This window comes from Brachyhypopomus gauderio, chromosome 17, assembly GCF_052324685.1.
Source record: "Brachyhypopomus gauderio isolate BG-103 chromosome 17, BGAUD_0.2, whole genome shotgun sequence".
NCBI lineage: Eukaryota > Metazoa > Chordata > Actinopteri > Gymnotiformes > Hypopomidae > Brachyhypopomus > Brachyhypopomus gauderio.
Genome location: NC_135227.1, coordinates 1,075,910 through 1,088,529, shown reverse-complemented (window position 1 = coordinate 1,088,529; position 12,620 = coordinate 1,075,910). Strand labels below are relative to the sequence as shown.

The 12,620-nt window shown below is 43.0% G+C and overlaps 2 protein-coding genes across 3 annotated transcripts in view; both read left to right on the top strand.

Annotated features, from left to right (window-relative positions):
- Positions 1–12,620, top strand: part of LOC143480533 (uncharacterized) — a 214,644-nt gene that overhangs the window by 105,876 nt on the left and 96,148 nt on the right. The window lies entirely within an intron of this gene.
- Positions 695–12,253, top strand: drc8 (dynein regulatory complex subunit 8). 2 transcript variants are annotated; one of them, XM_076978948.1, is made up of 7 exons: positions 695–832; positions 2,383–2,467; positions 2,601–2,673; positions 2,796–2,875; positions 9,085–9,127; positions 9,313–9,379; positions 9,735–12,253. In XM_076978948.1, exons 1-7 carry the CDS (start codon positions 808–810, stop codon positions 9,806–9,808), a joined length of 447 nt encoding a protein of 148 aa, XP_076835063.1. In that variant the 5' UTR covers positions 695–807; the 3' UTR covers positions 9,809–12,253. The 2 variants fall into 2 exon arrangements, with proteins under 2 accessions (XP_076835063.1, XP_076835062.1); XM_076978947.1 differs by having other exon boundaries at positions 9,690–12,252.

Sequence of the window (12,620 nt, the reverse complement as noted above, 5' to 3'; positions counted from 1 at the left end):
CAGGCATCCAACCCGAGCTGATAGCACGGGGCAACTGAGCTGTCATTAGCTGAACTGTAGTTGAGAAATTACCCATAAGCATAAATCTGAATGAAATACAGCTCCATATTGTGTATGCAGTGTATTTAAATGCTGTGTTGTTGGAATCTGTAGTAAAGTCTGAAGTTAACCTGAAGTTAAATGTAAATCTAAAAAAAAATTAAATTATCATTTAAAAATCATTATCTGCCACTAGATGTCGCTGTATCTCAGGTTTAACTGAGCTTCAATAGATCTGTTTTTCTGAGGTTTAGGATCACTGTAATTGAAGCCCATACTCAGGTAAAATTGAAACATTTTCATACCTAGCTGAGCTATTATTAACTCAATAGGGAAGCTGAAGCAGTGAGAACACTGTCAGCAAGGCGGAGTCATCACTGGACCGTTTGGTCAGTTACTGTAGGACACAGTCTCTCTTGTGGTATATTAGGCAGGTGCTCTGTCATGAAAAACATCCTCTTATAACTTTCATTTTGTTGATCAGATTTATTTTAGCTGTGTAGACTTGTTTTTTGCCATGGTAGAAACACCATCGGTTACAAAATGGAAACAAATACCTACTCTGTTGGCTGAAACCTATGATCCTAGGCGCGTTCTTGTTATCAGTGCAGCGCTGAATGAACGGAGATGACCTCCGCCGTCCGTCACTCTCTTCATCTATTATATTCTGTAAATCAGCCACTTCCATCACTGATGACGGACACGCGCGAGCTTCGCGGAACGGAAGTGAACGTTTCTGTCTCTTAGCAACCAGCTGTAGCGTCAAACATGGCGGGAGATAAAGACTCTGCAGGTATCAAACGACGTGAACGTTCTTAATGTGTCTTTGTTGGTCACGTGACCAGATATTCTGCGCCGTGCAGTAACGTGCGTTAGCTGACTAGCATACGCTAGCTAACTAACACGTTGTTAAGCTACTATAGTGCTGTTAGCTAATGTTACAGGGTTGTAACTACGTTAGAGTCCTGCACCGGGTCGGGTACCCGCGGGTACCCACGGGTACGGGCAAATAGATGCTGAAACGGGTGGGTTTTACACATACCGAAATTTTACGGGTGGGTATGCGGGCGGGTAAGTTAAATAAGTGGTCATTTTTAGTAAGCTTTTATTTGCTACGTAATGAACATAGTGTTACATTTTGCCTGATTAGCGCCTCCCGATGGTGGTGGCGAAGCTCAGGGGAGCTTACTTATACCGTAGCTCCGTTGGCCAGAGCGGGCTGAACTTTACTCTTCAGCTGTTCTGGGGTAATACCCAAACTTCGGTTCTTTTCCAGCGGAAACATGAGCAGAGGCTGGTTACAACACAGTACCGGGCATTTATTGTAACTCGCTAGGTGGTTACAAAGCAAATGGGTGGCCGTGCTAGAACAAGGAAAAATGACGAGAGAGAACTTGGCGTTTAGGATTTGTGATCCAAGAGCGCAGAACGCAGCTCAAACCTGGGACTGTGGACGATATACTGTTCCTGCACAGTAACCTAGGATAGATTTGTGAACCTATGCGATTTTATTTGGTTGTTATACTGGCATTTGTTCCCTCTCGTTTTGCAGTTGCTAATTTTAGATAGGAATAGCCATACTGTTCCTGCACAGCAACCTTATATTTTATTTTGTGTTGTACTGACGTTTTTTCAGAGGCGCATTGAAAAATAAAGTGCTCTATAGGAATACTTTCGATTTGTGTGGTTTTTCACGGGCACGGGTGGGTAACGGGTAGAATATTAACGGGTCCGGGCGGGTACGGATTTAACTTTGAAATAGCCACGGGTTCGCGGGCGGGTAGGTGCTGTACTCTGCGGATATGGGTGGGTACGGGTCTCAAAAATCGGACCCGTGCAGGACTCTAAACTACGTTAGCTGGCTGGCTAACTGGCATTTTCATTTTAGAGCATAAAGTTGACATAAACAATAAAATATGTTGGCTACACTATTTTATATTTTACTTTGCTAATGATCTTCATTTCCCTCTAAATGTGACGTGCAGATATTCTAATGGTTCACATGTTAAGTAACTTGTTATCTGACTTAAGAACAACCTGAAAGATCCCAGTGCAAGATTGACCACCAAACCAGTTACCTGACGGAGTTTAACAAAGGTTATACATGAAAGGTTATAATTGAAATCTTCATGGCTGAAAGTTAATTGTAGGGAGCTATCATAAAATGACAAAAACACTTATTTTTCAATATAGTATGAATATGAGATTTTCTAAAAAATAAAAAAAAAAGTTTTAGCATCACATTCGACCTGACGACACCTAAACGAACCTTGGGCCACTTCGTTACTACAGGCATGTCAAGCTGTTTGGATTAACAAGATAATTTTCTACTGTCCTTTACAGAAGGTATTGTATCTGAGGTCCACAAGAGGATCAGCAACGCATTTGATGTGTTTGATCATGAATTCAATCACACGGTTGATGTCAGGTAAGGTTTAATTCATGACAAACCCCACCTAAATGTGCAAACTCCCCATTTACTGCACTGTACATACACAGTTCTCGTTCATTACATTTTATTGCTTTATTTCTCTAAATGTGTCTTTTTCTTGTTTTCCTAGAGAAATTGGTACCATTATTCGATCCCTTGGTTGTTTTCCAACTGAAGCTGAACTGCATGACATTATTGCAGAGGTCAGAGTGTTATTTTGTCTGTGTAGAATATTTCATTATAAGTTATAGGCCACCACAGTGTTTTGTTGGCTGTGTAGTGAGATCTGGTGTATAGTGAAGGTGATGTGTAGTTGCTTTAACAGGTTGAGGAGGAGGAGTCAACAGGATATATCCGCTTTGAGAAATTCCTTCCGACTATGACCAAGGTCTTGATGGAGCACAAGTAAGACAAGGCCTAATTCACTGTGATTTTATATGATCCCAGAGTGTACTGATGAAATGATATGTTCTTAGTATTGGATGAAACTTCACATTTGAACTCTTCCCAGTAGATGCTTGATTCTCGTTTTAGCACCATTAGCATTAAATCCATTATGTGAAACTCATCACAGTAAATTAAAGTGGACCAATATTGCTGCATGCACTCTCAGTGACTACTGAGTTTCTCTTACTGGAGCATAATTTGTCTGAGATCTGTCTGAGCAAGACTTTACTTGTTTCAGTGATTCATTGACAATAAACAACAAAGTAGGTTTTAATTACCTGAACAAGTAAGGTAGGTTTTGCAAGAAAGGTTTGCTGATTTTTATCACCCAGCCATTTGAAAGCATAGGTGAATAATGTTTTAGTAGATCTGAATCTGATCATTTATTGATTATTGTTTATTGTAACATGTATAACTCCATTTAAGAGAATGGAGTGATATTCCTTATTACATAACTGTAATTAGTTGACTTGTTAGCTCCTGTTCATGTGAGCCTTACCTTTGTACACAAGGCATATTCATTATATCATTTAGTATCCACCCAGTGAGATGTGGTGAGTGTGTGTGTGTTGTGTGTGTCATGTTGTGTTGCAAATCTCTAAGAAAGATGATTTCAATTACAGTTGTGATCAAATTTATTCAACCCCCACTGAAATAAAGTGTTTTGGCCAGTTTGACATTAATTTTGATCATTTCAGTCATCTTATTTACAATTATATCAAAGAGGCACTTATAAATTAGACAAACATAACATAATATTTATGATGGAATAACCACAAATGTCTTTACTGTGCTCACATCATTATCAGTTTTATTCAACCCCCTAGTGACATTATTTTTTAGTACTTAGTGTCACGGTGAGGCGGCCCCCTACCGGCCGCCTCCATCCACAGCGGCTGTGTTGTTGTTGTTTTGTGACGTCGTGTACGCCCCTCAGGTGGGCGGAGCCCGTGATCCGTTCCCACCTGAGGGTCGTTTGTTTGCCTATTTATGTCTTGTCTTTGTACCAGTTGACCGCTGGTCATTATATCCTTAATTTGGATCTATTGCACGGGTTTTAGGTTTGCACACTTTATATTAAACCATCCTTTTTCCCTGAGACTTGGCGTGATCGCTTCCTTTTTGTTGCTCACACCTGCCCGTCACAGAATGACCAGCCACCTTTCGGAAGCCGCCGAGTCTCTTTTTCTTTCTCCTTCGTTCGTGGTCATGTCTCGTGGTAAGTGTTTGTCTGCGTGGTGTTTTGTGAAGAGTTCCGCCGTGCTTTTGTGTTGTGTGTGCACGGCGAGGACCAGGGCTGTCTGCTCTGGGAAAAACTCTTCGTGTTTGTTGTCTGTTTGTTTGAAGAGCTCCGCCGTGCCCGTGTTGTGTGTGTGGCACGGCGAGGACCAGGGCAGTCTCCCTGGGTATGCTCTTCGTCTTGTGTGGTGTCTGTGTACGTATGAATGGTAACGTTGGTCAGTGTGCATCGCTCGTTTGTGTTTGTGTTGAATGTTTCATGTGTGACGCGGGTACCGCTCATCACCGTCGCCTCGCTCCCCCGTCGTCTTGTGTTTAATGTGGGGGAGCGACTGCGAACCCGAGCGGCGCGTCAGTGTCTATCGAGCGTGCACGTAGGGATCCCGTTCCGTTCGTTGTTTGTGCACAGTTTTGTTTGTCTAGTATTTGCGTGTGTGTTTTGTCCTAGCGTGTTGTCAACTGTTACATGTAATTCCACGCATGCTCCTCCCCTAAATGTGTGTTTGGGGGGGGACCGGCTGTGGTCCCGTGCCAGGGGGTGTGGCACGGAGGGCGTCTCTCCCAAGGGAGGCCCTGAATAGGGTAGGGCGCGTTTGTGTTTCGTGTTTGTATATGTGTGTGTGTGTGTGTGTGTGTGTGTGTGTGAGGTTGTGTTCCTTGTGCAGGTGCTTCTCCTTGGCAGTGTTCCTGGACCTTGTGGGGGTCTCCACCTGGCAGGAGCCCCCTTGTGTTGTGGGGTGACCGGAGCCCGGTCGTGAAGAGCCCCTCCCTAGAGGGCTGGGGCCCCCGGATGTTTGGGGACCATGGGGCTCCGGTCTGAAAAGCTCCTGCTGGGGATGGAGATCCTCCCTCCTGCCCGGGGTGACCAGGAGGCCCTTGGGGCTGCTCCCTAGCCCGCGTCGGGGGTGCTCTGGGCCTCGGTCTCTGGCGCTCCTGGGTTGGGTGGAGGAGTCCACCTTGAGATGAGAGGCCCCGGGAGGGGTTGGCTCCCCAGGAGGCTGGGGTGACCCCTAGCAGAAGGCAGGGGTCAGCTCTGGGAGGAGGTAGGTCCAGGAGGTGAAGTAGCCACGCCTTGGAGAGGTAGCCTGCACACCCACACACACATGAGGGACGAGAGAGGAGCCGTAGCCCCTCGTCCTCACACCCATGGGGCTTACCAGCTGAATGCCGGTTAGGGCGTGAGGGCCCTGTGACCGACCGGGGCGTGGTTTTGTGTTGTTAACGGCCCGGTCTGTCCAGGGTCCCGCCCAGGGAGGTGAGCTGACTAATGTTATGTGTTTTGTGTTTCAGCTCGTGAACTGCAGGAGGTGTGTCCCTGCCTGTCCTTGCCTTCCTGCCCCTTCGTGTTGTTGTGCAGCCGCTGTGTGCCACACACCCAGTGGAGGGGAGTGCGGCTTGGTGGGGGGGTCTGTCACGGTGAGGCGGCCCCCTACCGGCCGCCTCCATCCACAGCGGCTGTGTTGTTGTTGTTTTGTGACGTCGTGTACGCCCCTCAGGTGGGCGGAGCCCGTGATCCGTTCCCACCTGATGGTCGTTTATCTGTCTATATATGTCTTGTCTTTGTACCAGTTGACCGCTGGTCATTATATCCTTAATTTGGATCTATTGCACGGGTTTTAGGTTTGCACACTTTATATTAAACCATCCTTTTTCCCTGAGACTTGGCGTGATCGCTTCCTTTTTGTTGCTCACACCTGCCCGTCACACTTAGTACAACATCCTTTTCCAGTTATGACAGCTTTCAAGCGTGAAGCATAGCTTGACACAAGTGTCTTGCAGCGACCTATGGGTATCTTAGCCCATTCTTCATGGGCAAAAGCCTCCAGTTCAGTCACATTCTTAGGCTTGCGCACTGCAACTGCCTTCTTTAGGTCCCACCAGAGGTTCTCAATTGGATTTAAGTCTGGTGATTGCGATGGCCACTCTAGAATGTTCCAGCCTTTCATGTTCAACCATGCTCTAGTGGACTTGGATGTGTGCTTCGGATCATTGTCCTGTTGGAAGGTCCAACGTCTCCCAAGCCGCAGGTTTGTGACTGACTCCATCACATTTTCCTCCAAGATCTCCTGGTACTGAAGGGAATTCATGGTACCCTGCACACGTTGAAGCTTTCCTGTACCATTAGAAGCAAAACAGCCCCAAAGCATAATTGACCCCCCGCCATGCTTCACAGTAGGCAAGGTGTTCTTTTGTTCATAAGCCTGGTTCTTCCTTCTCCAAACATAGCGCTGGTCCATTGTCCCAAACAGTTCTAATTTAGTTTCATCTGACCACAGTACACTGTTCCAAAACCTTTGTGGCTTGTCCACATGACTTTTGGCATACTGCAGTCGACTTTTCTTGTTCTTTGGAGTCAGCAAGGGGGTGCGTCTGGGCGTTCTGGCATGGAGGTCTTCGTTATGCAGTGCGCGCCTTATTGTCTGAGCTGAAACTTCAGTGCCCACATCTGACAGGTCTTTTTTCAGTTCCTTAGCAGTCACGCGGGGATTTTTCTCCACATTACGCTTCAGGTAGCGCACAGCAGTCGCGGTCAGGATCTTCTTTCTGCCACGACCAGGTAACGTTTCCACTGTGCCCTTTAACTTGAACTTGCGAATGATACTTCCGATAGTGTCTCTTGGAATATTTAACAACTTCGCAATCTTTTTATATCCATTGCCATTCTTGTGAAGAGCAATAACCTCTTCTCTTGTCTTCTGGGACCATTCTCTTGCCTTCACCATGCTTGGAAACACACCAGTAGATGTCTAGAAGGAGCTGAGTATCACAGTCCTTTTAAATCTGCCTAATTGGTGCTTATCATGCTTGATTGCTGCTCGTTGACATCCACAGATGTTTTCAATACCTGATGGAAAACACTGGAATGAACCTCTGTTCTTAGGAGTGGTAGTCGTAAAGGGGTTGAATAATTGTGTCAATGAAGAAATCACAAAAAGGCCATTTAATACTTTATGACAAAAAAAATTGATGCTATCTTAGTTGCATTTAGTTCTTTAACAAGTCCTTGTAAGATTTCATTATGAACACAATTACAAATGTGCACTGAATTCCATAAAACCCTTCGCAGCATTGGGGGTTGAATAAATTTGATCACAACTGTATCTTCACAGAAAATACTTAGATATGGTGTATTTTAAGTGTTAACTATATATATATATATACAGAGGTGGGGACTCGAGTCACATGACTTGGACTCGAGTCAGACTCGAGTCATTAATATTAAGACTTTTGACTTGACTTGAAAAAATATTCAGAGACTTAGACTTGACTTGGACTTTTACACCAATAACTTGGGACTTGAATTGGACTTGAACCTGTTTACTTGCAAAGACTTGATTTTTTAACCCCAAATCTAAATTTTAAAACGCATATTAATATTTATAAAGTGTGCCCCATTAATTTCATTTCCGTCCTTCTGATGCAGACCGGTCCTCTGCTTTTCCACACTCTGTACGTGTGTGTGCATGAGCTGCAGCACAACCAATCAAATGGGGGGTTGGCGAACGTAAATTTTTACCGGGCGGGGTGTAAAATGGACACAAATTAAGTATTATATCGCGATCGATCGATCGCCAGTGGTTGGTGCCAGAGCGAACTAGTAACTCATTGAATCATAGATGTGGATCAGAGGTAAATAAACTAGATTTTTTTCCGGCGTGAGAAATCGGATGTGTGGCGTGAGAGCGTGTGAAGACGGTCAAATGTGTGTGTCTCACGCTCAATGCGTGAGGGTTGGCAACCCTGGGTTCTGTATCTGAACTCAGGGAAGAGAGCCTCTCTCTGTCACCATCATAATATCCAGTTCTATCTCAGCATGGATTGTGTATTTGAAGACATCTACGTCAAGAAAAAAATATATTGACAAAAGTGGAGCGAGTTTTCAGCTATGGGGACATCATTCATCGTGCACAAATGACATACAGACTTTTGGCCAGCAAATGCAATGCAGAATAGTTTACTGAAATGTCTAAAGTTGCAGATTCCTGTTAATTGTTCAGTTCTTATATTTGTTTGTCTTGTGTCACTCACACATGTTCTCCAAGAAACCAGATAAGAGAAAAGAGGGAAAATGCTGTTATGGTTCTTTGTATTGTACTGTGAAAATATCAGCACTTTTTATTTGAACATGGAGTTCTACTTATGACTTTTTCACAGAATATTTATTTCTGGAAAATTGTAGTTTAAAGTATGAATATTTTTGCAGCTAAGTTTAACAAATTGAACTGTGCAATAAAGAGGTGTAATTTTAATTTTTTTTTATACTTCGTGTTTTCAGTTGCACATGTTTTATCAAGATTTGAGGAGAATACAGATTTAAAAAAGAATTTACAATTTAAATTTATTTACATTTAAAATATACCTGCAACATTGGTAAAAAAAAAAAAAAGACTCGAAAGGACTTGAAATTCCAAGTTTCAGACTTGGGACTTGACTTGACTGTTGCCTGTCTTGACTCGAGACTTGACTTGACTTGAGTGACTTTGCTTGAGACTTGACTCGGGACTTGAGGTATAAAGACTTGGACTTACTTGAGACTTGCAAAACACTGACTTGGTCCCACCTCTGTATATATATATGGTGTTGTAATGTGGAATGAGGTGTTTTCTGGGGTGAGTTTCAGGAGAGTGTTTCAGTGCCAGCCCCAAACATGTTGGGTTATTAAAACTGCGTACTTTAGCACCACTTTCATTTCAGAACCCACACTACATATATTTTAAAGCCAGGACAGTGCTTGATTGCTGCTGGTGAAAAAGTAATTCTTGACTAACATTCTGCTCAATCCTGACCTTTTTAATGAAGAAAAAATTTTTGTGGATTGGCTGAATCCCCTGGAAGGCTTGAACCCCGAATTGAAAAAGTCCTAGCAATGCCCTTGATGTGGGAGAATAGATTTGCATAACCGGTTCTGTTCTGTCTCCTCTGTTCAGGTTTCGCCCCATTCCTGATGATATGCTCCTGCAGGCCTTTGAGGTAATTCACATTCATGTACTAGATCTAGAAACTCTAGTTCTAGTGTTCATGCACTGCGAGTGCATTAATGTCTACGTTAATGGCAGCCTTCTTCACACTGGACCTCATCTACAGTCATTGCTATGAATACTTCAGCTTATATGTTTTCTGTGTAATTACTAATCTACCCTGAACACCCTCCTTAGGTTCTAGATCAGCAGAAAAAGGGATTTTTGGAACCAGAAGAACTATCCAAATATTTGATGCAAGAGGGTAAAATCATATTTCACTTATTCAAAAGCATAAGTTAACAATATAAAAACATACGTTCTTGCATGTAAAGAATATAATGTACATGACTCAGGATCGCCAGTGTGTGTTCAGTTTCGTTTCATCCCTGTTCTCAACACGTTTATCATTCTACTGACCCTCATCACCTGCAACATGTGTGATGAGCCTCTCTGCCTCTGTGTCGCACTTCAAAATGGTTAACTGCACATTTTCTCATTGTTTTAATGTGGTTTAGATATTTTGAATTTGCCTGTAAAACACTGGTAAGCACAGTTTTATTCACACTAATCAGGGGAGCCCTTTACCCAAGAGGAAACAGAGGAAATGTTCTCTGCAGCTCTTGATCCCGACAAAAATGTCATTTTCTACAAGGACTTTGTGAGCATGATGACCATTGATGACACACAGTGATGATGGAAAGATGCTCCTCACAGTTCTTCTGTACTGTTTCATATGCTGTACTGTCAACGCCTCATACACAATGTTAAAAATAAATATAATAAACCTCTATATACAATAACAAAGAACTTGTCATTTATTCCCTTTGAACTGTAAATAAATGCCTCATGGTACAAAACAGGAAGATTTCCTCGTTATTTGTTAGCATGAAAAATATGTTACATCAGTGTATAATTCCTCCTCCTTTAATCATCAGTATCCCATTGATATACTGGTATGTATATGCTGTGCCTGGAAGGATAGCATTATTGAGTACAAACGGGCACTCACTAAAGCACGCTCAGCATACTTAGCCTCACTGATAGAGAAAAATAAAAACAATCCTAGATTTCTTTTTAATACTATTTCTAAACTTACAAAAAATCAAGCAGGCACAGAACCTCAGATTCCAGTAAACCTCACTAGTAATGTATTTATAGATTTCTTTGATAATAAAATAGAGAATATTAGACAAAATATAAAACCCTTTATCTGCATAGGAATAACACATTTGAAAAGTTCCAATCTGGTTTTAGGCCCCATCACAGTACTGAAACAGCATTAGTTAAAGTAACAAATGATCTCCTCCTTGCATCAGATCAAGGCTATGTATCACTGTTAGTGCTTCTTGATCTTAGTGCAGCTTTCGACACAATTGATCATAGGATCTTGCTAGAAAGGTTAGAACGCTGGGTTGGAGTCTCAGGCACAGCCCTTTCATGGTTTCAGTCTTACTTAACAAATCGCTATCAGTTTGTAGAGCTCAATAATATTTCATCCAAACGTACAATGGTTAAATATGGGGTCCCGCAAGGCTCCATCTTAGGACCACTATTATTTACATTATATATGCTACCATTGGGCACAGTTATAAACAAACATGGTGTCAATTTTCACTGCTATGCGGATGACACTCAACTTTACATATCAGCCAAACCCGATGACAAACTCAGTTTAGGAAAAATTGAGGCCTGTGTAAGAGATATTAAATGCTGGATGTCTCTAAACTTCCTACAATTAAATGAGGACAAAACAGAAGTTCTCCTTGTGGGCCCTAAGGCCGCAAGACAGAAAATTCCAAATTTAATGCTTAATCTTGCAGACTATCCCATTACACCTGGCACAGTAGCCAAAAACCTAGGCGTCATACTCGACTCCGACCTATCATTTGATAAATATATAGATAATACTACTAGGATAGCTTTTCTACATCTCCGCAACATTGCCAAATTAAGAAATGCATTATCACAGGATGATGCAGAAAAATTGGTGCACGCCTTTGTTAGCTCTAGACTAGACTACTGCAATTCACTACTGTCAGGATGTTCAAATAGGAATCTAAATAAACTTCAAGTAGTTCAAAATGCCGCAGCTAGAGTTCTGACCAGAACTAGAAAATTTCAGCATATTAGACCAGTCCTATCAGCCCTGCATTGGCTCCCAGTTAAATTTCGTATTGATTTTAAAATTCTATTATTAGCATATAAAGCACTACACGGGCTTGCTCCTGAATACCTCCAGGAACTTATTTCCTACTATGAACCCCCACGTCAACTAAGATCACAGGGTGCTGGTCTGTTATTAGTTCCACAAATTAACAAGGTAACAGCAGGGGGAAGAGCCTTTTCTTATAAGGCCCCCCAGCTTTGGAATAATCTTCCTAAATGTGTCCGGGACTCTGACACAGTCACAATCTTTAAATCTAGGTTGAAAACCCACTTATTTAGTCTAGCGTTTGATAATTAATATCCCCCTTAGATAAAGGTACAGATCCAGGGGTTCATAGACGAAGGGTTTTATGGTAGACTGGGGTGCTGGTGCTGTCATCCTGTCACTGCTCGTGGTCACTCAAGTTTGTTGACAGTGCAGTGGACGGATGCCATTGTCTCAGAATGCCCCCAAGCCTATGTTACCTTCTGGTTCTGCCTTTTTTTTTTAGCTAGGCTGTAATAATTTAACTTAGTGCCGGAGTTGCTGCCACACTCCAGAAATGTTTATAATTTTACCTGTCCTGTATATGTCCTCATACAGAGCTAATTTTCCCTGTTTCATTTCTCCACATGGCTGCCCGCCTGCTTGAGGAATAATGAGATGAGGAGAGACAAGCGATCCATCCTGGGCCGGCCACCTCCTGCCTAACCGGATGCCTACAGCATGATGGACATTATTACATCTTTTTCGGTCTAAATGGACATTATTGCATCTTTTACATTCTGTCTACATTCTGTCTATATTGTTGTTGATGTCATGGTGACCGGTGTCGGCCAGAGGAGGATGGGTTCCCCCCCTGAGTCTTGGTTCCTCTCAAGGTTTCTTCCTCATGCAAAAAATTAGGGAGTTTTTCCTTCCTGTCGCCTTTGGCTTGCTCACTGGGGGCTAGGACTCGGCACTTGTAAAGCTGCTTTGTGACAACAACTGTTGTAAAAAGCGCTATATAAATAAAATTTGATTGATTGATTGATTGATTGAGGGTGGTGTGACTTGGTAAAATGTAAATGTGCCATATTTGTCAATTGTGATTTTTCAATTGAAAATTGTTCTCTGCTTTTAACCCATCTGTGCAGTTAGAACACACACACACACTAGTGATTACTAGGGGGCTGTGGTGCACACACACACACACACTAGTGATTTCTAGGGGGCTGTGGATCACACGTGCCCAGAGCGGTGGGCAGCCCTAGCCCGGCGCCCGGGGAGCAGTTGGGGTTAGGTGCCTTGCTCAAGGGCACCTTAGTCATGGCCTCAGGTCTGGGAATCAAACCCACGACCCTCCGGGCACAAAACC

Bases quoted from the DNA above. Each gene is read 5' to 3' on its own strand.
- drc8 (XM_076978947.1), top strand. From the start codon at position 808: ATGGCGGGAGATAAAGACTCTGCAG. The intron at 2,468-2,600 runs GTAAGGTTTAAT...TTGTTTTCCTAG, and splicing joins AATCACACGGTTGATGTCAG to AGAAATTGGTACCATTATTC. The intron at 2,674-2,795 runs GTCAGAGTGTTA...TTGCTTTAACAG, and splicing joins TGCATGACATTATTGCAGAG to GTTGAGGAGGAGGAGTCAAC.